Source organism: Mustela putorius, unplaced genomic scaffold (genome assembly GCF_011764305.1).
Source record: "Mustela putorius furo isolate JIRA1106 unplaced genomic scaffold, ASM1176430v1.1 tig00003853_pilon_pilon_pilon, whole genome shotgun sequence".
NCBI classification, from domain to species: Eukaryota; Metazoa; Chordata; class Mammalia; order Carnivora; family Mustelidae; genus Mustela; species Mustela putorius.
In genome coordinates, this window is record NW_025422005.1 from 22,968,714 (window position 1) to 22,995,925 (window position 27,212).

At 41.4% G+C, this 27,212-nt stretch overlaps 1 protein-coding gene across 20 annotated transcripts in view; it reads right to left on the reverse strand.

Annotated features, from left to right (window-relative positions):
* The window catches only part of PUM1 (pumilio RNA binding family member 1), a 136,613-nt gene that overhangs the window by 88,233 nt on the left and 21,168 nt on the right, over nt 1–27,212 (reverse strand). For all 20 annotated transcript variants that reach the window (XM_004740962.3, XM_013046740.2, XM_045064087.1 and 17 more), the window contains one exon: nt 227–295. In XM_004740962.3, the coding sequence (XP_004741019.1) occupies nt 227–295 (69 nt within the window). The remainder of the gene's footprint in view (nt 1–226; nt 296–27,212) is intronic.

A 27,212-nucleotide genomic window follows, 5' to 3' on the forward strand; every position in this document is an offset into this window, starting at 1 on the left:
TTTGTGCTCATGTTTTGTTTTGAAGACATTAGGGTAAGGTTAACATTCTTCCTATAATGAGATCATTTTGGCAAAATTCTGCAATATCCCACTCCTATCATGAGGATGGCAACAAGGAAAAGCAAGCACATACTTCTGGAGACTAGATTCAGACACATTTGATGAAAGACAGTTCCAAACTTCCCTTAAAAACAGTCCCACTTCTCTGACACACCAGTTCACTTACCTCTCCCATCGCTCTTCCCTCCAGAGCAAGTGCTTGAAAATCATGATTCAGTTCATCCATAGAACGTACCTATAGTTCATAATACAGAAGGGAAAAATTTCAAGTTAGGATCTTGAATTTCACATACACATTAAACACGACTGAAAGGCTTTTCTATGTTTACTTTCAGATACTGACAAAGACAGTAACAATAATCAAGTGACTGACATTAAATATTCACTTACCTTTAATCATCAGGGTACAGAGCCAATAACCCCGGTTTTCTCCCCTCCCAGTCCCTTTCTTTTTTTCAAAACATGAAAAACACATAATCCAGAAAAAGAAAAAGCATATTCCATCACAAGAGAATTGTTAACTATTTTTCATACATTTTAATTTAATAAGTAAAGACCAATATGCTCAAGGGCAACGACATATGATTAGTGACCTGAACATGGCTAGACTCAAAAGGCCACAGTACTTGCCCCTAACTGCAAACAGCAAGTAGAAACCAGGGGACTCATTTGATCCGACCCAGTTATTCTTTAATAAACCTCAGGAAAAGGTGTTACAAATTATATAATGAAGTGCCCCAACATTTCTCCATGTTGGAAGATCTCTGGGGGTTCCTTGAATGTCAAGGAAAGGAAAAAAAGACAGCATGTATCACAAGAATCCCTTCAAACTTCACCCATTAAATGTGTTACCCAAATCATAACAATCTTTCCAGACTTTAATTAACTCATCTCTAAGGTTATTTCTACAAGGTTTAAGGTGAGAACCAAGAATGAAGTGTGAAACAGTTCATAGTTCATTCAATAGTTCGATCATGGGTGCCTGGGTGGCTCAGTGGGTTAAGCCACTGCCTTCGGCTCAGGTCATGATCTCAGGGTCCTGGCATCGAGTCCCGCATGGGGCTCTCTGCTCAGCAGGGAGCCTGCTTCCCTCTCTCTCTCTGCCTGCCTCTCTGTCTACTTGTGATCTCTCTCGGTAAAATAAATAAATGAAATCTTTAAAAAAAAATAGTTCGATCATAATTCAAAAACCGTGTTGTCCAATATTCTATTAGTCCTCTCAGTTATGAAAGGCAAGTCATCCATGCTGCCTAAGGCTAGAGGACAGTCCCTTGTTTATTCAAAAAGAAGTCTTCTCTGCTTGTCTGAAAAACATGGGAGCCAAGTGCCTGAAGCAGGAATCTCCCAGACCCCCTCATCTGACCATCACTACCTCCCAGGGTAGGTACACAACTGCCAGCAGTGGGTACATATAAAGGAGGAGGTGAGGCTAAGGCCAGGCAGGGAAAGGGATGCGTGCAGAGAGCATGAGCTGGAAAACAGGTAGGAGAACCAATTCAAGATTTATATTAACAGCTTCCTGTTTGTCATCCAATAATCTTAATTTGACTGAACTGATTATCACATAAAAATAAAGTTGCATTGCTATTTTAAAACATCTATTTTCAAAACCCAGAGCTCTCTGAAATATCCCACAAAATGACACACTGTGTCACTAAAACAAAACAGCTTTGGGATGCCTGCTAAAAATGTAAATTTATAAAATTCAAAATGAAGCTAAAATTCAGCCCAATGAAACAAAAAGACATAGAGACAAAGCTTTTTTTGTGGTAAAACTGTTTCAAAAGTCCTTGAAACAGAAGCTATGAACACATAACAAGGTGTTTCCATTATTTAGGTAAACACTGAATGAGCTCCTAAACTAAAGGTAGCAAAGATAAGGGGGAGGGTCAAGGAAGGGATAAGAACAGGATATTAGCTGGAAAACTACAAATGTCAGATGAAATTATTTTGAAGCTTCAGGCCAGAGTTAACATTTACAAAGCATGCAAATCAAATGCATAAAAACCCTATATCCAGCTCCTTCTGTGGAATCTAATCATATGTTTAACTAGAGCTAGGCATTTCTTGAAAATCCAAAAGTCTACAAAGACTTCTAACCAAAAATGTTGGAAATTCTATTTATATTTCCCAATAAAAAAACAGGAGTAGTAAGGAAAGGTACAGAACATGCAGGATGCGTATTTTGGTCATCGTCACAAACACATCATCATAGCAATCATTCCCATTTAAGAGATGAGAAGGGCGCCTGGAGTCGGGTTAAGTATGTGTACTCTTGGTTTCAGCTCAGGTCAGGATCTCAGGGTTGGGAGATCAAGCCCTCCACCAGGCTCCGTGCTCAGTGGAAGTGTGCCCAAGATTTTCTGTTTCCCACTGTCCCCCGCCCCCACTCACTTGCTCCCTCTAAAAATAAATAAAATCTCTTTAAAAAGAAAATGAGAGGGTGCCTGGGTGGCTCAGTGGGTTAAGCCGCTGCCTTCGGCTCAGGTCATGATCTCAGGGTCCTGGGATCGAGTCCCGCATCGGGCTCTCTGCTCAGCAGGGAGCCTGCTTCCTCCTCTCTCTCTCTCTGCCTGCCTCTCTGCCTACTTGTGATCTCTCTCTGTCAAATGAATAAATAAAATCTTATAAATAAAGAAAGAAAGAAAGAAAGAAAGAAAATGAGAAAACTAAGCCTCCAAGAAATGCCCTTCCCAACTATTCTTAAGAGGGAAAGAGCACTTAAATGACACTGAAAGAATCTAAATCCAGTTCTCCCAATTCATAATGTAATGTCCCTCCTATGTCACCATGCTGCCTCCAAGGGAGCCACACAAGTTTCCACCCACAGATAGAAGTGCCTTCGTTTTCTGCCTGGGTTTTGAGGAGTACGCTCTCTAGTGGTCTTTTTGCCTTTGTTTTCCCTGGTCTCCTCTCTCCCCTCCCCCAACCTTCAAAGTCTGCCCATCCTGCCCCTGGAGCAATTTGCATTCCTTTCTCTAGGATCTCCCCACCTATCACATCTCCCGCCCCCACCCCCCCAACTCCATTTCCTAATTTCCTAGCTTGCTCAGGTCTTCTTTCTCCCTCTCTCCAACTCCCTTTTCTGCTCCCTTAGCCATCCCTCTTGGGGGGGGGGGGAGATGTCTTCCTCTTCCCTCTGTGTACTCCCTCCTAATTCCTGTAGACACTGATGAGAAGGAGACTCAATCCCCCAAGTTTGATCTGCTACTCCAGAAACTCCATTATAAATCATCTGCCCACAGGTGACAAGACCAAATAAACCAAATATTTCTCACAAAAATGCTTCTAACTCGTCAGAAACTTACTGTTTATAATAGGAGCTATACCTGGTATGGTCACAGATACCACACAGAGTCCACACAAATTCTTCCTAAGAAATAAAACAAATGACCAAAGGAAAATGCTCAGGAATCCAGAGAAATCAAAGAACAGAAATATTTTAGGCAGGTATTAGAAAGGTATCCTTTCTATCATAAAGGAGAAAAAGTGGCTACAAATTATAATCAGAGTAAATGCTCCCATCACAACAGAATAATCTTTTCTACTTCTCATGCTCTACCTCCCCTTTCTCTAGAATTTAAGTGCCAGGTTAATGTTCATTTCTAGCACTACTTGCTAATTCCTTTTCCACTTTTGCTATATATTTAGAAGATGCCCTTCATTCTACTAACTGATCTTCCCTATCTGCTCTGGTTTCACCAATCTGCTTCCTACTTTTCCTCTTTGGGCTATTTGTCAGTACCATTAACTTTCTCATACTACTGCTGCCCCTCCCCACAAATGTATCTCCTGCTCCCTCTACTGAAGAGGCAAAGCAAGATTAGCACTTCACTGCCTGACCTACCTCTGTAACTCGGGCCTTCATCCCACCACACATATCACCGATGCACATATCCCATGCTTCTGAGTTTCCCTTCCACTCTCCAGATCCCAGAACCTTCTTCTGTAAGCCTCAACAGCTGCCTCCTCCTCTCAGGGATCCTATTCGGACTAGAGCTATAGTGTAGCTCTAAAGTTGCATGTTTTACCACACAGGAAGTTACATATAAGATCAAATGAGGGGGCACCTGGGTGGCTCAGTGGGTTAAAGCCTCTGCCTTCCGCTCGGGTCATGATCTCAGGGATCTGGGATCGAGCCCCTCATGGAGCCCCTCATCAGGCTCTCTGCTTGGCAGGGAGCCTGCTTCCCAACCCCCCACTCCCCCACCACCCCCCTCCACCTGCCTCTCTGCCTACTTGTGATCTCTGCCTGTCGAATAAATAAATAAATAATCTTTTAAAAAATATATCAAATGAGATAAACCCAGAACTATGCATCACACTTGGAAAATTAAAAATTAAGCAAAAGTAGCACCTTATAAATCTCTATTTTAAAATAATCACATTCTGCACTACCTGCTTTTTCTGATAAGGGAGCAGAAGACTAGCTGAAGACAAAGCATAAACCTACATCCTGCAACCTCTCCCCCGAACCCCCACTCTTGGGAGAGACATATGTGACCTTCTTCCAGAAATCTCCCAACTACCTTAATGTTAACACCTTGCTAGAGGGGAAAACAACCTTAACATGACAATGGCAAGGCCCCTGGTATCTTGCAGGTTATCTTTTTTTTAAATATCTATTTATTGAGAGCGAGAGAGTACAAGCAGGGGGAAGCAGCAGAGGGAAAGGGAGAGGGAGAAGCAGGCTCCCCACCAAGCAGGGAGCCCAATGAGGGTGTCCTGTAGTTCGGCCCTCTTTAGCCTATGAAAGTTCTTTTGAAACCTCCCTTTTCTTTACTTCTCCCAACTCCCCAGTATGTATCACCACACCTCAAGATCTTGGTACAGCAGTTTTTTCTGCCCACGGGTTGTGTCCCTCTGCTTTAAAAAACCACCATTTTGCACCAAAGATGTCTCAAGACTTCATTGTTGGGGCGCCTGGGTGGCTCAGTGGGTTAAGCCGCTGCCTTCAGCTCAGGTCATGATCTCAGGGTCCTGGGATCGAGTCCCGCATGGGGCTCTCTGCTCAGCAGGGAGCCTGCTTCCTCCTCTCTCTCTCTCTCTGCCTGCGTCTCTGCCTACTTGTGATCGCTCTCTGTCAAATAAATAAATAAAATCTTAAAAAAAAAAAAATCTTAAAAAAAAAAAAGACTTCATTGTTGGTCGTGGGCTCCAGACCTCAACCCACCAAACCTCACCTATTTTCCAAAACCACATCATATGGCACCCGAACATGGAGCTTTGAGTCTTCCCATCTGGACTCGGCTTCGGTGCAAATCTGAGTACTCTTTTCTCTTCCTTTACTCTCAGTTCAGAGGCTCTTCAAGGAATACAGTCTTACTAGACTACTTTCATGTCAATGCTCAGGCTCTAGCCTGTATAGGGAGGAGAGAGCATGCCTTTCGGCTAGAAGTTGGTACCTTGGCCAGGATGGTAATAAGACCCAGAAACTTGGGGCGCCTGGGTGGCTCAGTGGGTTAGAGCCTCTGCCTTGGGCTCAGGTTATAGTCTCAGGATCTCCAGTCCCTGGGCTCTCTGCTCAGCAGGAAGTCTGTTCTCTCCCTCTGCCTGCTCCTGCTCGTACTCTCTCGCATTCTCTCTCTTCAAATAAATAAAAAGACCCAGAAACTTGATGCCCTCTGTTTATTCCTGTTTTTAAACAAAGCTGTCTGTCTTGAGCACAAGACAGCCATCTAAGTTACTAGCACACTGCCAATCTTAAGACTCCCATGTGAGGTTTCCTCCGGACTGATCTAATGTGATCCCCTTCACATCCCTGGTCTACTCACTTCTGGCCATGAGACCTCCACTAGGACCTGGCTGAAACCAGTACCCAATGGAATTAAAACCCAACCAGGAACCATTTCCTAGGGAAGGTGGCTCGAAGGACCACATGTGTTGGAATATGGCTTAGAATCATGATGTATTTTCTATCTTTACTGTTTGCGTCAGTGTCCTCTACTAACTAAGATACAAAGTTCGGTAACTCCCCCATGTAAAACTTTTCTAGTGTTCTCCATGGGTTAAAAACGACAGGTTCTTCAAGGAACGGTAAGGCATAACCTTCTATGTCATCACCTTCAAGACAGGTAAAAAAGGCACATGACCTTCAAGGCATGGTATTTCAGTCCAAATGCAGGCACCTGTCTGCAGCCTAGAATGCAATGGGGAAGCAAAGGAGAGGGAAAGGCTTCCCTCCTACAGGGACCTTTTAACTGAGGTGCTAACTGTAAGGGCTATTTAGCCAGAGCGGCCCCATCTTGGTTGAACAGTCATTTTGTTTATGGAGTAAAACTTAAACTGACCCTGCCTCTCCCCCCCCTCCCCCCCCAAGGGAACTTACTTAAAAGTAAGCAGGGGAAACCAGTCCCAGGTAACAAAGCCCAAATACCAGGGTGGGTCAGGTCAGGTGGAGATAACAGCCCGAATGCAGGGATGAGTTGGGGCAGGTGAAGACATCCAATCAGTAAAGCAGCATACTGTCTCCCTAGCTACCAAGGAGTGTGGGCCCCGCCTTTTGGGCGCCAATTCTGACTAAGGTGACAGGCTAGTTCAAATAGCTATTATGGGGTGAATTGTAATTCAATTGGCCACCCGTGTGTGTGACCTAGCATGACTGTCAGCTTTCTCTGTGTGTTATCTCATTCGCCACCTGTGTATGGCCAGGCCCAACCACATGGCCTTTGCTCTATAAAAGTTAGTCTGTGAGTCCGTAAGAGGCGGCCCCGACTGGTCTGTTTGACAGTCGGTTTGATTCTTGATTCTTGATGCTTGGTGCGAAATAAAGCTTTGTTTGACCTTCGCTTTGTATCAGTCTCCTCCTTTGACCATGGACCCATTACTGGGGGACCCAACAGTAATCACACCTCGGGTTGCTTTGACACCAGGAAACTATGACATATCCTGCTATGCCACCGGGGAGAATGGATCTTCTCTTTTCTTCAGTTCCCAAGGACTCCTCCTCGGGGTGCCTTTTAACCCACCAGAAACAGTTCAAATTGCAAAACTCAGGAAAGGACTGAACTGTGTTATAACTGCACAGCCTTGGTGGGATCTATTTAGTTGGGTCTGCTCTGCAGTTAATAGGGCAAATGGACTTAGAGGACCTTTATTACTGGTACTTGGGCCTTCGCTGCTCTACACCAGGACCCTGACTTAAGGGCCTCTTGCCCAAATGTGTTGCTTGTTAGCCGCCATGCCCCGCCCCCCACACATATTGGATGATAATTAAACAAATAGGCCTCCTCCAAGTAAACCCAGGTTGTCGGAGGAAACACAAGACAATCCCAGACCAAGAGGACTCTTGGGTCCCTCACTTTCTTCCTAATATATATGGGAGCTTCTCCTATACTCATTTCCCAGGTTAATGACTATAGCTGGAGCGAGCCATCTATGGTTAGTCTACCTTGGAACTTGAAGGAATATTCCCAAGCAGCTGCCGAAACTACCTTTGTTTCAGGGGAATTCCCTAGCTTCTCTGGTCCAACAAGGACTGCCTAGTGTCCCCTGTTGGCAGGAAAACATGGCGTCTGCTCCTCTGGAGCTGATGAAATCTAGAACTGGGAACCCATTCTCTGCCTTCTGGCTAAACTTCCACCTCTTCAGTCTTCCCATCCCCACTTCTTTCCTTCGGCCCTTGGGTGCCGACAACAAACTGGCTTCTAGACCAACCTCAGTGCCACAGGCACCATGACTCCTCCCTTCACTGTCAAAAGGAGAGAGGGAGCAGAGGGCTAGCTGAGAACAAAGCAGAAGGCGACACCCTGCAACCTCCCTCCCACCCCCACTTCTGAGTGAAATAAGTGTTACATTCTTCCAAGATGTCCCCAACTCAATGTTAATACCTTGCTAGAGGGGAAAACAAGCTTAACTTGACAAAGGCCAGGCCTCCAGGTATCTAGTAAGTCTGCCCTCTTTAGCATATGAAAGTTGTTTTTAAACCTCCCTTACCAACTCCCCAGTATATTAGGAGCCACTCTGCAAGCCCTGGGCCCCACAGTCCCCATTAACTCCTGGTTGTTGCCTCCAGACTTCACCCCACTAAATTTTAACTCATTTTACCTGTATTCCAAAACCCCATCAAGAAGAGAACCCCCTGGACTCAACACTACCCACTCCAGAGTCCCCATCAGGTAAAAACTGAAAATGGGATGGGCCCATGTGGAATATATCCAGTATTTAACCTGTTGGGTTTAATTTAGACATGTCTTGAAAATCATCAGCATCAAATGTAGTAAAACTTTGATCCTACTGAGGTTTGCTGAAGGTCAAATAAACTCAAAATATCTCTGTTGTAATCTGTTAGCAAAAAGATGATTTAAAATGATGGTTAATCTTGTCTGACTGGAAAGTTTTCATGGGTAGTATTAAAAGTCTTTGGTAACCTGAAACTTCAAAGTTTTGCTTGGATGGTAAACGGGATTGATTTAGACATCTGGGTCTTTTCCAAATAGGATAAAGTGCTAAAGCATTAATTACTAAATACAGGTTTGCACTTCTATACTTAATGCCCAGAAAATAAGAATATTAGGGTCTGCTGGTAAACATGATTTGTGCTTAAGTGACTCAGAAGTTTGTGGTCTAAAGTTTTGGTGTTAAGACTTCATAATTGATATTAAGTTTTTAGAGAGACAAGATTTCTAGGAGTGCAAAATTCTGCTAAAATGTAATGAAGACTGATGGGAATAAGGGAAACAACTCAGGGGCACCTGGGTGGCTCAGTGGGTTAAGCCGCTGCCTTCAGCTCAGGTCACGATCCCAGAGTCCTGGGATCGAGCCCCGCACCAGGCTCTCTGCTCAGTGGGGAGTCTGCTTCCTCCTCTCTCTCTCTGCCTGCCTCTCTGCCTACTTGTGATCTCTGTCAAGTAAATAAAATCTTTTAAAAAAAAAAAAAAGGAAACAACTCAATGTAAAAGTGGGAGATATGGAAGAAAGGCATAAAGAATAGGAATGCATTTTGTTGAAGGTAAAAGAAGGTAATTTTGTCCTAAATAAGATGGTGGTTTGGAAAGAAATGGCTTGGGGGTGCTGGGATGCTGGGGTGCTGGGTGGCTCAGTCGTTGTGTCTGCCTTCCTGCCTTCTGCTCAGGTCAGGATCCCTACTCCGTAGGAAGCCTGCTTTTCCCTCTCCCACTCCTACTCCCTGGGCTTGTGTTCCCTCTTGCCATCTCTTGCCAATCAAATAATTTTTTAAAACATCTCTAATAAAAAATGCTTGGGACAAAACCTGAGTGCAAGGGAAAGTTGTAGAAGATTTGTGATAGGAAATCTTTGGAAAGGAGCTTTAGGTGTGGTCAGAACAGACTAAAAGTAAAATAAAGGATTTTTTTTTTTGAAAATTTTATTTATTTATTTGACAGATCACAAGTAAGGCAGAGAGAGAGGAAGGGAAGCAGGGTCCATCCTAGGACCCTGAGATCATGACCTGAGCCAAAGGCAGCGGCTTAACCCACTGAGCCACCCAGGCACCCAAAAAAGGGAATTTTTTTTCCTCTTTTGTCTGCCCACAAAACCAGTTTCTATGTTTTCCCTTATCAGGTCTTTTCAAAGATCCCTAATCCCAGTTAAGCATGTGCTTTAAAACTTTCTAAGGTTTTAGCGAACTCTCCCAAGACTTAAATCATGAACAGTCTAATAAGGTTTGTTACCTTGTGGCGGCATAAGATCATCATCACTCAATATTTTGATTATTGAATTGTTATGTGTCACAGAAATGACCAGGTTTGTCAGTTACATTGTAACCTCGTGGATTTCTAAACATGTCCATTTCTGAGTTTTTTGTCATTTATAGTTATTCTTATTCTCTTGTAAAATGTTTCATCTTTAGGGAGATTCATATAAAGTACTTTTTTTTTTTAAGATTTTATTTATTTGGGGTGCCTGGGTGGCTCACATGGTTAAAGTCTGTTTTCGACTCAGGTCATGATCTCCAGTTCCTAGGATCAAGCCCCATGTCAGACTCCCAGCTCAGTGGAGAGTCTGCTTCTTCCTCTTCCTCTCTGTATCTCTCACAAAAGAATAAAAAAATATTTTAAAAAAAGATTTTATTTACTTATTTGTCAGAGAGCACGCACAAGCAAGCTGAGAAGCAGTCAGAGGGAGCAGCGGGCTCCCCTGCTGAGCAAGGAGCCCAATGTTGGACTTGATCCAGGGAACCTGGGATCATGACCTGAGCAGAAGGCAGACACCGAGCAACTGATCCACTCAGGAGTCCCCATATAAAGGACTTTTAAGGACAAATACAGGTATTCAATATCTTTAAAATCCTAAAACTTTCTGAAATAGGCATTTTCAAAATGAACTAAAGCTGCATTTAAATTAAACAAGAATTATTAACATGGAACTAAATGAACTAAGATTATTACAAGTTTTGTGACTTGTTTAAAATATTGCTGGTTCCTTCATGTTTACTCTTCCAGATTAAGGGAACTCTCTTAAGATGATAAAATACTCATTTGTAAACAAACTGAAGGATTTAACTTCTCTCTTAAATTCAAAAGGTTTCAGTAAGTATTCTTCCATGGCAGTTATTATCATTTGCATAAATTTAAAAAGAATCTGTTCTCCTGGGACCCCTGGGTGGCTCAGTGGGTTAAGCGCCTGCCTTCTGCTAGGGTCATGATCCTAGGGTCCTGGGACTGAGCCCAGCCTAGGCTCTCTGCTCGGCAGGGAGCCTGCTTCCTCCTCTGTCTCTCTATCCTGCCTGCCTCTCTGCCTACTTGTGATCTCTGTCAAATAAATAAAGTCTTAAAAAAAAAAAAAAAATCTGGTCTCCTTGTAACAGGATACACTTGGAAATGTTGGTTATTTCACCAAGGCTTAGACTGGAATGTCATATTTGAGAGAGCCATGCATAGACTCAGATATGACCAAATAGCTCTGAGGAACTAACATGGCTTACTTTATGAAACCTAGAACCATAAGGCTCCTTGGAAATGTTGGCTTGATACCTTGCTTACAGAGTTCCCACCATCCTCACCAGGTGAATAAAGATCATCACTTCTGGCTGGTGTGGGAAACCTCAGGATATATTGGGGACCTCATGAAGAGGATCTGCCCACATCTACAGGAATTACAGGCATGTCTGATGGCAGTACCTGTCTGGGCTTCTGGTGTGGAAAGGCTACTAAAAGTTCAACCTAAAGACTCTATAAACGTTTTGGGGGGCACCTGGGTGGCTCAGTGGGATAAGGCCTCTGCTTTCAGCTCGGGTCATGATCCCGGGGTCCTGCGATCGAGTCCTGCATCAGGCTCTCGACTAAGCGGGGAGCCTACTTAACTCTTTCACTCTGCCTGCATCTCTCCTACTTGTAATCTCTGTCAAATAAATAAATAAGATCTTAAAAAGTTTTGGTAAAGCATATTCTAAAAGATCTATATAATCAATCATTCTTACTGAGCTTAAATAGTTAGGCCAAGTTTGTTAACTAGGACTTTTTTTGCTAACATAAGTCTTGATTTTGGCTATCTCTGAAAATGAGGGTTATTTTTTAAAAATTGTTTCAGTAACCCACCTTTGTGGCTGTTAAGTCCTAGTTAAGGTAGACAGCTTGAGGTAAACTTCAGAGAAACAGCTTTTCTACTTCCACACAATAGTTCATGTATAATTGTTTCTAATGTAGGGATAACAGGACCCCATGGGCATGTAGTTATTTAGGATTAATTCCCCAATGATGATCTAACTTCACTAATACTTAAATTCTTGGTGGAAAAGCCAGAGCATACCACACTCCACAAAGTTAACTAGGGACTTAAAGGTGATAATGGATGACCTCACTTTATGACTGGACTGGGTGATCCCAGGGTCCTGGGATCGAGCCCCACATCAGGCTCTCTGCTCAGCGGGGAGCCTGCTTCCTCCAGTCTCTCTGCCTACTTGTGATCTGTCTGTCAAATAAAACCTTTAAAAATTTTTTTAAAAACTGTCAAACTTTAAACCCATCTATCTACCAGTGCAACTGTTCAGAGGTTTTGATCTCGTTTATTCCGATTATCCAGATTCAAGATGCCCCTATTAAAAAATGCAAATAACAGTCAGGTTTCATGATGGCAATAATTTAGGGAAAAGAACAAGAAAAGCTGGGTACGCTGTAGTGCTCACTTGTGCTTGGCAACTGCTGAAGTCTTAAATTAATATTTGTATGGACTACAAATATGTTTCTGTATTCCTACATGCCCATAGCGCAATTTAAAAAGGGGGTTATTATCAAGTAATTCCTCAATCATATTGACCCAGAAATTATTACACAAATTCAAAGGATAGGCCTCCAAGTGAATAGCCCTTGATACACTGACTGCACTTCAAAGATGCCCAGTATTAGATGGCTGGCTCCTGGCTAGAACCCAGTGGCTATGCAACTCTTAAAACTATTACCAACCCAGCTAATCTTCCAAATTTAAAACAGTAGTGGACCTGTTCTGTGTTACACTGGTAGGACCACCTAGCATCCATCTTTCTTCCCTCTTTAAGACTGGAGATGTTTGGCACAGGGAAGCTCAAAGCCCGAAATGACAACTGAAAATAGTATTCTTCTATTAAACAATAAAGGAGGGGGCGCCTGGGTGGCTCAGTTGGTTGGGCAATTGCCTTCGGCTCGGGTCACGGTCCAGGAGTCCCCGGATCGAGTCCCACATCGGGCCCCCAGCTCCATGGGGAGTCTGCTTCTCCCTCTGACCTTCTCACCTCTCATGCTCTGTCTCGCTCTCAAATAAATAAATAAAATCTTTTTTTTAAATAAATAAATAAAAGAATGCAGCTGTATGAAGCAGTTCTACAAAACAGAATAGCATTAGATGTTTTAAGTGTTGCATAAGGTAGAACTTGCACCATCATAAATATGCTGTATATATATTCCAGATTACCACAAAAATACTTCTGGGTTTCTAACCGACATGAATACTCAAATTGGTGCTTTAAATGATCTCTTGTCTCATTAATGATGGGTTAAGTTCCTGGCTTAGAGAAAAATTACAGTCAACTATTAGGGGTCACTTTATTGGATTTCTCTTTTTTTTTTTTAAGATTTTATTTATTTGACAGAGACAGACACAGCAAGAAGGGAACACAGCAGAGAAAATGAGAGAGGGAGAAGCAGGCTTCCTGCAGAGCAGAGAGACTGTCGTGGGACTTGATCCCAGGACTCTGGGATCATGACCTGAGCCAAAGACAGACGCTGAATGACTGAGCCACCCAGGTGCCCTGGATTTCTCATTCTTAATAGCCATACTGATCTTAATGTGTTGCCTTTTTAATCTCCCTCCGCTTGCTGTTGAGACTCTATCCCCACTAAGACTTCAAAACAACAGATGATCCTATCACTCAGATACTTCTGTCAGCATTGGATTCAACTGCCTCCACTTCTGTAATATGTTCAGGGTGTCTCTATGCCCCTACAGCAGGAGGATCTTAACAGAAGATGAAAACTTCCCACCTTCAGCAACCTCAGATTTAAGGGTCAATTGTTCAGGGAGGAAATGCGGGAACTGAACACTAGCTGAGGACAAAACAGAAGCCTGTACCCTGCAACCTCCCCTCCCACCCCCGGGGAATCTTGGGTTGGAGATGTATGACAATCTTCCAGGAATCTGCCAACTATAGTAACGTGTTGGAGAGGAAAACAAATTTAAGGAAAGGCAAGGTCTCCAGTCTCTTATGTGTATTGTAGGTTGGTTCTCCTTAGCATATGAAAGTTCTTTTGAGACCTTTCCCTCCTTTCTCCCAACTCCCAGTCCTCAAGATCCTCATGCAGCAGTTCGCTCTGTCCCTGTCCTTTAATAAGCTACCATTCTGCACCAAAGACAGCTCATGAATTCTTTTCTTGGTCATCGTCAGCCCTGAAACCTCACCTATATTCCAAAACTACATCACTTTCCCATCATCCTACTCAACATACCCAACATCCCATACACAATAATGCATCACTGTTTCCTCACCTGCAACTGCTGTATATACCAGTTTGTTGTACTGGTTAATGAGACAGAATGTCCAGTATTTAGTTAAGCACTTCTGTATTCACCACATATTTAACTTTTATAAAGTTACTGAAATGTCTCTTTCAACCACTCACCGTTTCTTTCCCATGCTGGGGTGGGGGTGAGGAGGGTTGGTTGTCTCTCAAGTTCAGCATTTCCAAAATCAATGCACAGAAGTACCTAGTGGGCCCAGTGGGTTAAGTGTCCAACTCTGATTTTGGCTTAGGTTGTGATCTCAGGGTCACAAGACTGAGAAGTTACCTTCTACAATTTATTCCTGAACTTCATGGCACTACTGTTTCCTGACCTACCTCACCATTTAGATGTTTGTGTGTCTTGCCAGCCAATGTTTGGGGAGGGAGGGTAAAAAAAAGAAACTTAGGCACAAATGTAAGAAGTTCATGACCCAAATACTTTATGAATTACAATTTATCAGTTTCTCAGGTAGCTATTATTGAAAATTAAAATTACAGAGCAGAAGCAGGTAAACAGACCATGCAGACCAGAATAAAAAACCTAAAAGAATGTTTTTATTACATTGTTAAAATGTTCAGTGTCTCTTAGAATGAATGTCCCTTTACAAACCAGCTTGATGAGTTTTCTGCTACAGAAGAACCAAACTCAGACACAAGAGTATCACTGAGATTTATTGTTGACATCACACTGGAAGTTTAAAGAGTAACTAAGCTCTATCAAAGTAAAATTCAACAGCTCAATACTTTATATGAACATGTTTCAGGATACCAGCCTAGAAAGAGCGATTCCTACCACCTCAGGCCACCAACAACTACAGCAAAAGTATTCCCCTAAATGGCCAAATCACTTTGCACCTGGTGAGAAATGGTTAACTGACCTACTCAGGTTCCCTCTAAGCATTTAGACCAGATAGCTTGTAAAGATTCTTTCTACTGAAGTATAACCAGGTGAATATGTGAACACAGAGAAGAGATTATGTTGAAAAAAACAGAAATAAGGGGCATCTGGGTGGCTCGGTGGGTTAAAGCCTCTGCCTTCGTCTCGGGTCATGATCCCAGAGTCCTGGGATCTAGCCCTACATCAGGAGCCTGCTTCCTCCTCTGCCTGCCTCTCTTGACTACTTGTGATCTCTGTCAAATAAAATCTTAAAAATAAAAAAAAAAAGAAGAAGAAGAAAGAAAAAAAGGCAGGAAATCCAGACCATGAAAAAGCCACCCAGTACCAAGAAGGTCCACCTATTTCCTGCAGGGGCAGGGGGATCAGAGAAACCCTGGTAGTCCTTCATTTAATGCCCTGAAATTCTGCTAGCTAAAAACACATTTCTGTCTATACCTTGAGACTAAAACTGCCTTTACTCAAATATTGGCTTCCTTGACTACCAAATCTAAGTTGTCAGATTTTCTCCACTACCTTTGCTCTCCTGGAGGATTTTATGCATAGGCAAGCCTAGATCACCATGGCTCTGTTTCACTAACAGGCCAAGAACCATTACCAGGAGATGATACCAGTGAGAAAAACCCACGAAAAGCAAACTTGAGGGGTACCTGGCTGGCTCAGAGCACATGACTCTAGATCTTGGGGTTACATATTTGAGCCCCACACTGGGTATAGATATTTTAAACATCTTGGGATGTCTGGGTGGTTCCTCCAAGGAGAGGGGGGACCTACTCTTTTAGCCTAACACATTCATGAATGTTTCCACTCGTATTTTTTCACTGCCCATAATGCTAAATACCAGAGTTTGCTGAGTTTCAAGATGCTGTACTACAGAAGAGACATCCTATCTTATATATGAAACCAAGGTTCAGTGAAGTCATGAAGCAATGATCAGAACTAGAAATGGAATTCAGATTCATGTCTCTACCTTCAACAGCTCTGTTCTCATCAAAGGCAAGCACAAAAGGACACGTAGAAACAGCTGTTCCAACACGTGATTACTATTATGATAGGGTCTTCCATGATACACAAGGGGGAAATGAAGTCACCACAATAACCAGGGTCAGAATGGAACTTCCATGGGTGCCTGGGTGGAAGTTCCTCAGTCAAATGTCAACTTAGTCCTGATTTCAGAACTGAAAGGAGTCTGGTATAGAGCTCCCCCCCCCCGAATATATTTTAAGAATGAACTTCCACTTTACTCTCATTAAAGACTGCTACTATCATTAGCAATTAAAGTAAAAACATTAAGAGTTTAAAGAATAAAAGTAAAAACAAAGAGTTTAAAGATTACCTAATGTGTGACAGACCCACATAATAAACAAGTTATCAGAACTGTTTTGCTACCAGAATATATACACCTCATGTAAATGTCAGCAGTTCCTAGACAAAAAACAACTTACAAAGTAAAGGATGAACATGTATTTTCAAAATCTTTTAATGATACTAGTGACCTTTAAACACAAAGCCTTGCAACTGCTGGTTCTGCCAGTCTTTATTTCACCAATCATGTTCAAGTTGAAATCAATACTGAGGAGTAGGCCATTTTAACTACAGAAATAAAATTAAATTGTTACATAGGGACCTAATTAAAAGTGTAAGACTTAAGATAATGATTATCAGGGGCACAGAAGACAGAGTTGTGACTCTGGGCTCCACGATGGGTATAGAGATTACTTAGAAAATCTTGGGGCACCTGGGTGGCTCAGTCAGTTAAGCATCTGTTTTTGGCTCAGGTAATTAATGGTCTCAGGGCCCCAGCATGGAGCCCTGCTGCTGGCCCTCTCTACTCAGCAGGGAGTCTCTCTCTCTGCCCCCTCACTGGTGTGGGCTCAATCTCACAATAAAAATATTTTTAATATTTTAATTATATTTTATGTATTTTATTATATCACAAATATAAATATCTTTAATGATCTTAATATTATTATAAATTTAAATATATTGTAAATAATTTTAATATTTAATAATCTTAAAAATAACAATCAGCCTTATCTCTGCCTGGCAATAAATTACAGCCAGAAATCTGAATGGCATATTCCTGACTATCAAAAGAACAAATTTCAAAAACATAAGAGACTCCCATAGCACTATATAGATTACATTACATCAAAAAATGTTTATCTGCAAAAGCAGCACACACCAAAAAGTGTCCATTAGCAGTAAAAAAAACTTCACTCTAAAATGCCAGTCTCGAGAGGACATATGGAAGAAAATTTTTTTAAAAATTAAGAATACTCATCCAAAAATTGTTAGATCAGGTTGTGGCAAATCTGTTAAGTATCAGACCTTTTCAAAAAAAATGAAAATTTAACATATTTGCCATCACTGGAATCAGGAACAATCCTACTGGCAGAGTACTGGAATATGTGTAAAGTAATGTGAACATAACAAGTATTTGTCCACAAAAAAAGGCACACAACTGGCTTTTCCAAAGTTTTGCTAATACCAAGTTTTCTGAGATTCACTTTGTCATACCTTATGTTCACTAATAGACATGTATTCATAGGCACTAAAGGTTTAGAAGAATTTCTACCATAAAGAGTTTGTCAAAAAATTTATGGGCCTACACATGCACTGATAAGAATTTTCTATACAACAGTGAATACTTCTAAACAGATACACAACTTACCACCAGTGAAAACTACCAATTTTGGAAAATAAGTTCAAAGGGAAACTGTCTGCTACAGAGTATGCCTACAGTGTCAGTCTCTGGGTAGGAGGAGTACTTAGTACTTAAAGACTACTTCTCTAGTTAATGTGCTGTCAATCGATGTAGACAAAAGTTCAAGGACCGTGGTACTTGTCTTAGTGCTCTCTCAGCTGCTCTCAAGTAACAACCACTAAGCAGCAAAACTGCACTCTACCAATAATGCCATGGTAGTTTACCTGATCTCCCTAAAAGTAACCCCCCGGGGATTAAAAACATGACACATGTTACACACTATTATTTGTAATCTGAGAAATAACCCTTGGTCTTAGGAGTGACAAAAATAGCAGAACGGGGACTTCTAGTGCCAGCTTCTTTAAAATGGTTCTTATCTTGCTTAGTACCTTGTAAGGCATTTTAGGGCTTTTCAAGAGAAAAATCTGACAATATGCATCAAGTTCTATAAATGGTCATGCCCTCAGATGCACTGATTCCACTTCTAGGAATTTAGCCAAGGCAAATAATCAGAAATATCATCAAAGATTTATTAATAAAGATCATCAACCCAACACTATAACGGCAAAAGTGGTTTAAAAAAAAGGTCTTATTCGGCACTTGGGTGGCTCAGTCCATAGTGAGACCAAGTCTTGCTTTAGGCTGGGATCATGACCTCAGGATCCTCAGATCGAGCCCCACATTGATCTCCCTGCTCAGTGGGAGTCTCCTTGAGATTCTTACTCTCCCTCTGCTCCTCTCCCACACACACATGTGTGCGTTCACTCTCAAATCTTAAAAAAAAGTGGTAAAAATTTTAAATATATCAGGAATCATTATAACAAAAAGTCATTTAAAGAATTTTATACAGCTATTTAAGACATTTTTAAAATTGCTAAACAGAAAAATATGTCTACATGTAAGGATTCTACAAATCTGCATATATAAAGATACATATATATTTCCATACAGACATAAATAAAACAAGACTAAAAGATAATTTACTCAAATGTTAATTTAAAATTTCTTAGTTTCTACATTTTGTTTAACACCTACAAAAAAAATCAGAATCTTCTAAAAATGAATCTGACATTTGTGATGTCTTTAAAATATGAATACCTTTCAAACCAATTCTCTTCTAAAACATCTTAAATAACCAAAATAAGGCATAAGGCCGATAAGCCAAGGTGTTCACTGTGCAGTTAATTTTATCAATAAGAAAAAACAGTAAATACTCTCAACAAAAAGTTAAGGGTAGGAATAGCCACCAGTAAATAAAAAGGTTCATTATGGTATATCCAGAAGCAGTTTCCACAGGGACAGCACTGTGAAAAGAACAGAAACAGGAGAGCCTTTTTTAACTGTTGTAACAGCTGGTACTTACTATGTTCTAGGTAGCAATAGATATTATTTAATTCTCAAACCATGAAAGAATTCATTTTTCTTTTAAAGATTTGTATGTATGTATGAGTGTGTGTATTTATGTATTTATTTATTTATTTGTTTGACAGAGAGAAAGAGAAAGTGAGAGTACAAGCCAGCAGAGTGGCAGGAAGAGGGAGAAACAGGCTCCGGCTGAACAGAGAACCTGACTTGGGACTAGATGCCAGGACCCTGGGATCATGACCTGAGTCGAAGGCAGATGCTTAACCAACTGAGTCACCCAGGCGCCCCAGATATGAAATAATTCTTATTTATCATCCATTCCCCATTTTTTAAAATCTTGTTTTAGGAGCTTAAGTTTCCTCAAAATGATATAAAGACATTCTCTGCAATATATTTTTTAAGATTTTATTTACTTATTTGCCAGAGAGAGAGAGATCACAAGTAGGCAGAGACGCAGGCAGAGAGAGTGGGGGAAGCAGGCTCCCCTCTGAGCAGAAAGCCCGATGCAGGGCTCGATCCCAGGACCCTGAGATCAGGGCCTGAGCCGAAGGCAGACGCTTAACCCTCAGAGCCACCCAGGTGCCCCTTGCAGTGTTTTTTATAATAGTGAACATTTCAAACAACTCTACTACCTAGTGATAGAAAAATGGTTAAGTAAATCAGCTCATTTATTCCACATGACCTCCCCACCCCCCAATCCAGTAGGACAGCCTCTACTCCACATCAGGAATGTACTTTCCCAGGTGTCTGGGTGGCTCAGTTGGTTAAACCACTGCCTTCAGTTCAGGTCATGATCCTGGAATCCCAGGATCCAGTCCCGCATTGGGCTCCCTGCTCACCGGGGAGTCTGCTTCTCCCCCTGACCTTCTCTCCTCTCATGCTCGCTCTCTCAAATTAAAAAAAAAAAGTTAGGGGCACCTGGGTGGCTCAGTGCGTTAAGCCTGTGCCTTCACTCAGGTCATGATCTCAGGGTTCTGGGATCCAGACCGCCCTGGGCTCTTTACTCAGGAGAGAGTCTGCTTCCCCCCTTTCTCTCTGCCTACTTGTCATCTCTCTGTCAAATAAACAAAATCTTTTTTTAAAAAAAAAGGAATGAACTTTCCCTTTCCACACAGAGAAAAGTCCTAAGAGGACAGGGAGGCTGAGAGCATGAGTATGCAAATCACGCATGTGAGCCTCTTCAGTGGTGTTCTGAGAGAGGGTTCAGAGGTCACTGGGTGGGGAACCTCTGAACGGGTGGCCTCACCTGTTTCTTCCCTTCCTGTGCAAGCATGTGGTCCAAAACCCCAAAGGATTCAGGAGCCCTGGTTCCCAGATCCATCTGTTAAGGCCATGGGCCACGTACTGTCTGTAAAAGGGGACTTGCTAGATTCAAGCTCAGATCTTCTCATCTGAAACGGATTCTTTTGAAAAATTCAAAATGTGACCACATGACTTCTGGCTAAAACTTCCAAAGGCCTCCCCCAATTACTCTAAGGATCAAGGCCAAAATCTCTACTGCAGTCTTCCATGATCTGGTCCAAGTCCTGGTCCTGGCCTCTTAACTCTCCAGACACAGGCCAAACTCCTTCTTAATCAGTGGCCCCCACACATGTGCTTTCTTGAAAGGAGTCCCTTCTTCATACTTGTTACTCAACTTTGAGGTCTCAACTATAATTTCCTCAGAGAGAGAGTGGCACATGAGTACGCACAGAAGTACCTGTGCTGGCTGGGTCAGGAAGGAGAGAGAGAAGCAGACTACTTGCTGGGTTCCTAGCCTGAGGCAGGACTCCACCCTCACAACCCAAGATCTTGATCTGAGCTGAACATTCCCCACTTTTTTAATGGAGGAGAAAACTGACAGAGGAAAGTGAAAACCTTGCCTGAAGTTACCCAGGCAGGCTGACTCGAGAGTCTGACTCTTAGGATACTCCAACTGTTTCAGCAACAAAGACAAAGGGACCCATCGAGATCCAAGGAAGCTCACTAGATGAAAGTCTGCTAGAAACTCAAAAGTGGAGAAGGAGCTGTGCACATTACTCTGCTACCCAACTGTATATCTGAAGATATAACAGCCACCCACACAGCCCATCTGTGGCCAGAACTCTAGGATTCTTTCTTCTCTGTTAATTCAAGGATGATCAAAAGAAGTCACCATGAGACTATAGGAAGTAAACTACTTAACGAGGAAAGAGAAACCACATCCTGAAGATACAGAAGAGACGATTTCAGAAAATGATTATCTATTGTTAGAGGAAATGAATATACATAGGTAAAAATTCATAGCAAAATTAAAATCCACAAGGCAGTAAGCAGTAAACCAAATAATGCAAACAAATCTAAAAAGAGCTCAATCTGGAGGAAAAAGTCAAAGATTAAAATAAAAAATAAATGAAAAAAATGGAAACCCAAATGCCCATCAACTGATGTATTAAAATTATATAGAATATCCTATAAAGGAATATTACCTGGCCATAAAAAGTAATGAAGCACTGATATATAAACATCCATGAACCCTAAAACCAGTGAGTGAAAAAAGCCACACATTATATGATCCCATTTATATGAAACATCCATAATAAATAAATCTACAGAAAACAAGAGATTAGTGTTTGCCAAACACTTGGGAAAGGAGAAAATAGGCAATGACTACTAATGAGTACAAAGTTTCTTCTGGGAGTGCTAAAAATGTCCTACAGTTATATAGCTGATAGTTGCATAACACTGTGAAAGTACTAAAAACCACTGAATTATAATAAGGATGAATTTTAAGATATGTGAAAAACATCTCAATAAAGCTGTTATTTAAAAAATAGGAGTTGGCAAACTTTTTCTGTAACAGGCCAAATAATATAGACTTTGTGGGCTACACAGGGTTTTTGTCATATATTCTTTGTTTTGATTTTCAACCTTAAAAATGTAAAAACTATTCTTAGCTCAAGGGCCATACACCCATAGGCAGCAAGCCAGATCTAGCACAGAGGCCACAGATTTGCCAAATCTAGTTTAAAAATAAATCATTAAGGGGAATCTGGGGGGCTCAGCGCATTAAGCATCCAATTCTCGGTTTGCTCAGTGTCATGAGATCGAGCTCCCCATGGGCACCACAGCTCAAAGGGAAGTCTGCTTAGGAGTCTCTCCCTCTGTCCCGCCCCCAATTCATGCTCATGCTTGCCCTCTCTTCACAATAATCTTTTAAAAAATAAAATAAAAAAGGGGTGCCTGGGTGGCTCAGTGGGTTAAGCCTCTGCCTTCGGCTCAGGTCATGATCCCAGGGTCCTGGGATTGAGCCCACATCCTGCTCTCTGCTCAGGAGGAAACTTGCTTTCGCCTCTCTCTCCGCCTGTCACTATGCCTACTTGTGATCCCTGTTGAATAAATATATAAAATCTTGGTAGCGCCTGGGTGGCTCAGTGGGTTAAAGCCTCTGCCTTCTTCTCAGGTCATGATCCCAGGGTCCTGGGATGGAGCCCCGCGCATCAGGCTCTCTGCTCAGTGGGGAGCCTGTTTCCTCCTCTCTCTGCCTGCCTCTCCCTAACTTGTGATCTCTCTCTGTCGAATAAATAAATAAAATATTTTAAAAATAAATAAATAAGTAAAATGAATTATTGAAATTTTCCAAGTGGGTGTTTGGGTTACTCAGTCGGTTAAGTATCTGCCTTTGGCTCAGGTCATGAACCCAGGGTCCTAGGACTGAGTCCCAAGTCAGGCTCCCTGGTCAGCAGAAAGTATGCTTCTCCCTCTGCCCTCCTCCCTCCCCTGACATGCTCCATCTCTCTCTTTCTCTCAGAAATAAATAAAATCTTAAAAAACAAATTCTCTCCAAGTGAATACAAACTAAGTTAATGTTGATCCATAAACTAAGTAAAGATCTCTTATCAAACTTATAAATGGAGTTCCGCAAATATCATTAGGATAAAGGAAACGGGAAATTTATTCAATAGAATTTACTATTTTTATTTATAATTAAGCTCATATAAATAGAAAAAAAGAATAAAATCACATTAAAAAATAAAGGTAACTGCTCGCATGAAGAGATGCTGAACATCATTAGCCATCAGGATAATACAGATTCAAACTACAGTGAGGGGCACCTGGGTGGCTCAGTGGTTAAGCCTCTGCTTTCGGCTCAGGTCTTCAAGCTCTCTGCTCAGCAGGGAGCCTGCTTCTCCCCACCCCCTGACCACCTACCTACTTGTGATCTCTTTCTCTCTCTCTCTAATAAATAAATAAAATCTTTAAAAAAAAATACAGTGAGGTATCATTACGTATCAGATTGACTAAGATAAAAACAGTAACACCACCAAATGCTCCTAAGGGGACAGAAAAACTACAGTGTTCAAACACTGCTGGTAGGGGGCGCCTGGGTGGCTCAGTTGGTTAAGCGACTGCCTTCGGCTCAGGTCATGAAGCCAGAATCCTAGGATAGAGTCCAGCATCAGTCCCAGCTCCACTGGGAGTCTACTTCTCTCTCTGTAAATTTATATTTTAACTATATGTAAATTATATCTTAAAAATGGGGAAAAAATAGTTAAAGAGGTAGAACAGCATTATTAAGGATTAGCCATATTTTTCCGCTTCTAAGGCTTAAGTGAAGAAAATAATTCAAACTACAATTGATAAAACTATTCATTACACACCACCTACAATGGTAAAAATTTAGAAGCCTAAATGAACAATATTAGGAAAAGAGAATAGTACACAACCTTAAAATTATCTATGGAAATATTCTATCATAAAATACTCTGATATGTTAAATTGAAAATGGACAGAAGGGGCGCCTGGGTGGCTCAGTGGGTTAAGGCCTCTGCCTCCGGCTCAGGTCATGATCCCAGGGTCCTGGAATCAAGCCCCACATCAGGCTCTCTGCTCAGCAGGGAGCCTGCTTCCCTTCCTCTCTCTCTGCCTACTTGTGATCTCCGTCAAATAAGTAAATAAAATCTTTAAAAAAAAAAAGAAAGAAAGAAAGAAAATAGACACAAAACTGTAATACAGGAATGTTTTTACTTTTATCTCAACTTCTTCCAAAAAGGATTCAGAGTGACTTACCAAATCAAATAAACTCAACTAGTGAGAAAATTAAGGCAAAGGGAAAATGAGAAGAGACTTGCTTATAAAATGTAATTGAGGGGCACCTGAGTGGCTCAGGTGGTTAACCGACTGCCTTCAACTCAGGTCATGATCCCAGGATCCTGGGATCCAGCCTCAGCAGGGAGCCTGCTTCTCCCTTTCCCATTTCCCCTGCTTGTGTTCCCCTCTTTCACAGTCTTTCTCTCAGTCAAATAAATAAAATCTTTAAATGAACAAATAAATAAAATGTTATTGAGTCCTATATACTTGTTAGAAATGCCATAAGTTTACCTCTAAACAAGAAAAATAATCAGTAAAAATTCATACTGACCATCAGATTTAAAAAACAAACCAACGAAAAACATACACACAAAAGCAAAGGTCAAGAAGCAGTCATTCTCGGGCGCCTGGGTGGCTCAGTGGGTTAAGCCGCTGCCTTCGGCTCAGGTCATGATCTCAGGGTCCTGGGATCGAGTCCCACATCGGGCTCTCTGCTCAGCAGGGAGCCTGCTTCCTCCTCTCTCTCTGCCTGCCTCTCTGCCTACTTGTGATCTCTCTCTGTCAAATAAATAAATAAAATCTTTAAAAAAAAAAAAAAAAAAAAAAGAAGCAGTCATTCTCATTACTAGCACCAAAGAGATCTTTCTGTCTGTAAATATACTATAATCATTTACATTTTTACAAGCTTTGAATAAAAAAACTAGATGGTCCTGTCACAAAAGGTAAATTAACAGTAGAATACTGCAGAAGACTGAATTACAGTTACTTTGTGGTTGGTTAGCTGGGTTTGGGGTTTGCATCTTGGGTGTTTTTATAATTCTGTAATCGTACATACTTTCCAAAATATTTACAATAAGCATTTACTGATTTTAGAAATCAAAAGTAACTACAAGTTATTTTAAATGGGAAGGGGAAAGATTTTATTGAGTATTTTGTCAGAGAGAGCGCGAGCTAGCTAGCACAAGCGGGGTGAGCAGCAGACACCCCACTGAATAAGGATGTGGGACTCGATCCCAGGACCCTCAGATCATGACCTGAGCCGAAAGCAAAATGCGTAACTGACTGAACCACCCAGGCGTTATTTGATTTTCAAATCACTGTTTATGATGATATACAGAATGAAATTGGGCCGTGGAAAAAGTCCTTAATTCACCTATAATATTGAGAACAAAATTACATTCATCGCTAATAACAATGACCTTTGTTTTATCATATCTTCATTTGTTCGTTTATTTATTTATTTATAATCACTACACCCATCATGGGGCTTGAACTCACAACCTAAGATCAAGAGTCACAAGCTCCACTGACAGCCAGCCAGATGCCCCTCTGCATGTATTTTTACATGTAAGGGGAATAAACTCTGGTGACATAAACACAAAGTTTCATGAGCTGAACACTTCATTATCATTATTACAGTACAAACAACTGGCACAAGAAATAGGAGATTCCTATATCTAACAGGTCTTCAGCCAGAAGAAGGCTGACAAAATGTCTTCCTCCATTCAGCAGCCTTGACACGAATCTTCAACTACATCTTCTCATTGAGTAAATTTACCCAGGTAAGTCACAACAACATAATTAAAAAGGCAGCTATAAGGGGCGCCTAGGTGGCTCGCTCAGTTAAGCATCTGCCTGTGGCTCAGGTCCCAGCATCCTGGGATTGAGCCCCACCGGGGTTCCCTGCTCCGCAGGGAGCCTACTTCTCCTTCTTCCTGCTGCTCCTGCTGCTTGAGCTCTCTGTCAAATAAATAAAATCTTAAAAGAAGGCAGCTACCAAGCACATCAAACAGCTCATTCTGGATTTTATGATCCTAAAAGAACACATAATACATAAATCCAAACTTTATCTGTGGAGAATATATTTTAATAGAGTTCCTATCTCCTTTGAATTAAAAAAGGAAAAGGATGAGCTAATCAAAATAATCTTCTAAGCACTGGCATGTATTAGTTTAGGTGATTTAATTTTTTTCTGGAATTCCACCTAAGGGAAAGAAAAAAAAAAAAAAAGAATTCCACCCGATATGATGCAAACAATAAACCTTAATTTGTTCCTTTTCTGAGCAGTTACTATCTTTAGTTCATTACTCTACACTTTGTATTACTGTGAGGTGATGATGCAACAAGTTTTCCCTCCCCGGGTTGGGAGGAACTTAAGATATAGTGTATTTATTGGGTTTTAAATTTCAAGACTATGGGTGCCATGAGTGCCACAGAATCATGTTTGAAATTGGATTTAAAAATCAAAACACATAGGTTTTCTTCCCTCCCATTAAAATTAATCTCTTTAAGGTAATTTTGAATTCTAAAAATAAACCTTCACTCCAAACATTTTGGAAAGTACAGAAAATTACAAGATGGTTTAAAGGCTATTCAGAGTGGGGGCACCTGCGTGGCTCAGTCGTTAAGTGGCTACCTTCATTCAGCTCAGGTCATGATCCCAGGGTCCTCAGATCAAGCCCCACACAGGGCTCCCTGCTCAGTGAGAAGCCTGCCTCCCCCTCTCCCATTTCCCCTGTTTGTGTTCCCTCTCTGGCTATGTCTCTCTATGTCAAATAAATAAAATATTTTTAAATAAATAAATAAATAATGCAGAAAATGTTAAGAATTACTTTCAATTGTTTTTGCAAATAAATAAATAAATAAATGGCTATTGAGCTGCGATTTAAATAATGTTCATGGAAGGCCTCAATGAGAATAACATTTAAGCAAAGGAGTTGACAGTGGTGAGGGAGCAACTTTTACAGGTATCTCCAGAGGAGCATTCATCCCTTTGGGACTGGGGTATACCTTTGACTCTAGAAATAACTGTTTTACTGTCATTCCAAATGCCATTAAAATACAATAATTAGGGGCACCTGGATGGCTCAGTTGTTTTAAGTATAACCCTATGAACTGCCTTTGGCTCGGGTCATGATTGGGATAGAACCCCACGTCGGGCTCCCCACTCCGGGCTCCCTGCTTGGCAGGAAGCCTGCCTCTCCCTCTCCCACTCCCCCTACTTGTGTTCGGTCTCTTGCTGTGTCTCTATCTGTCTGAAAATAAAAAATCTTAAAAAAAAAAATACAGTATTTAAATTCTAGGCCTAGGCAGAAAGCAATTCACCACCAGTTGCTGCTCGGGGAATAAAAAGAGGCCCACAAAACTTTTGGAGAAGATGGGAATTAATGAAAATTCTAGCCCTAGAATAAGAATAAACATACCA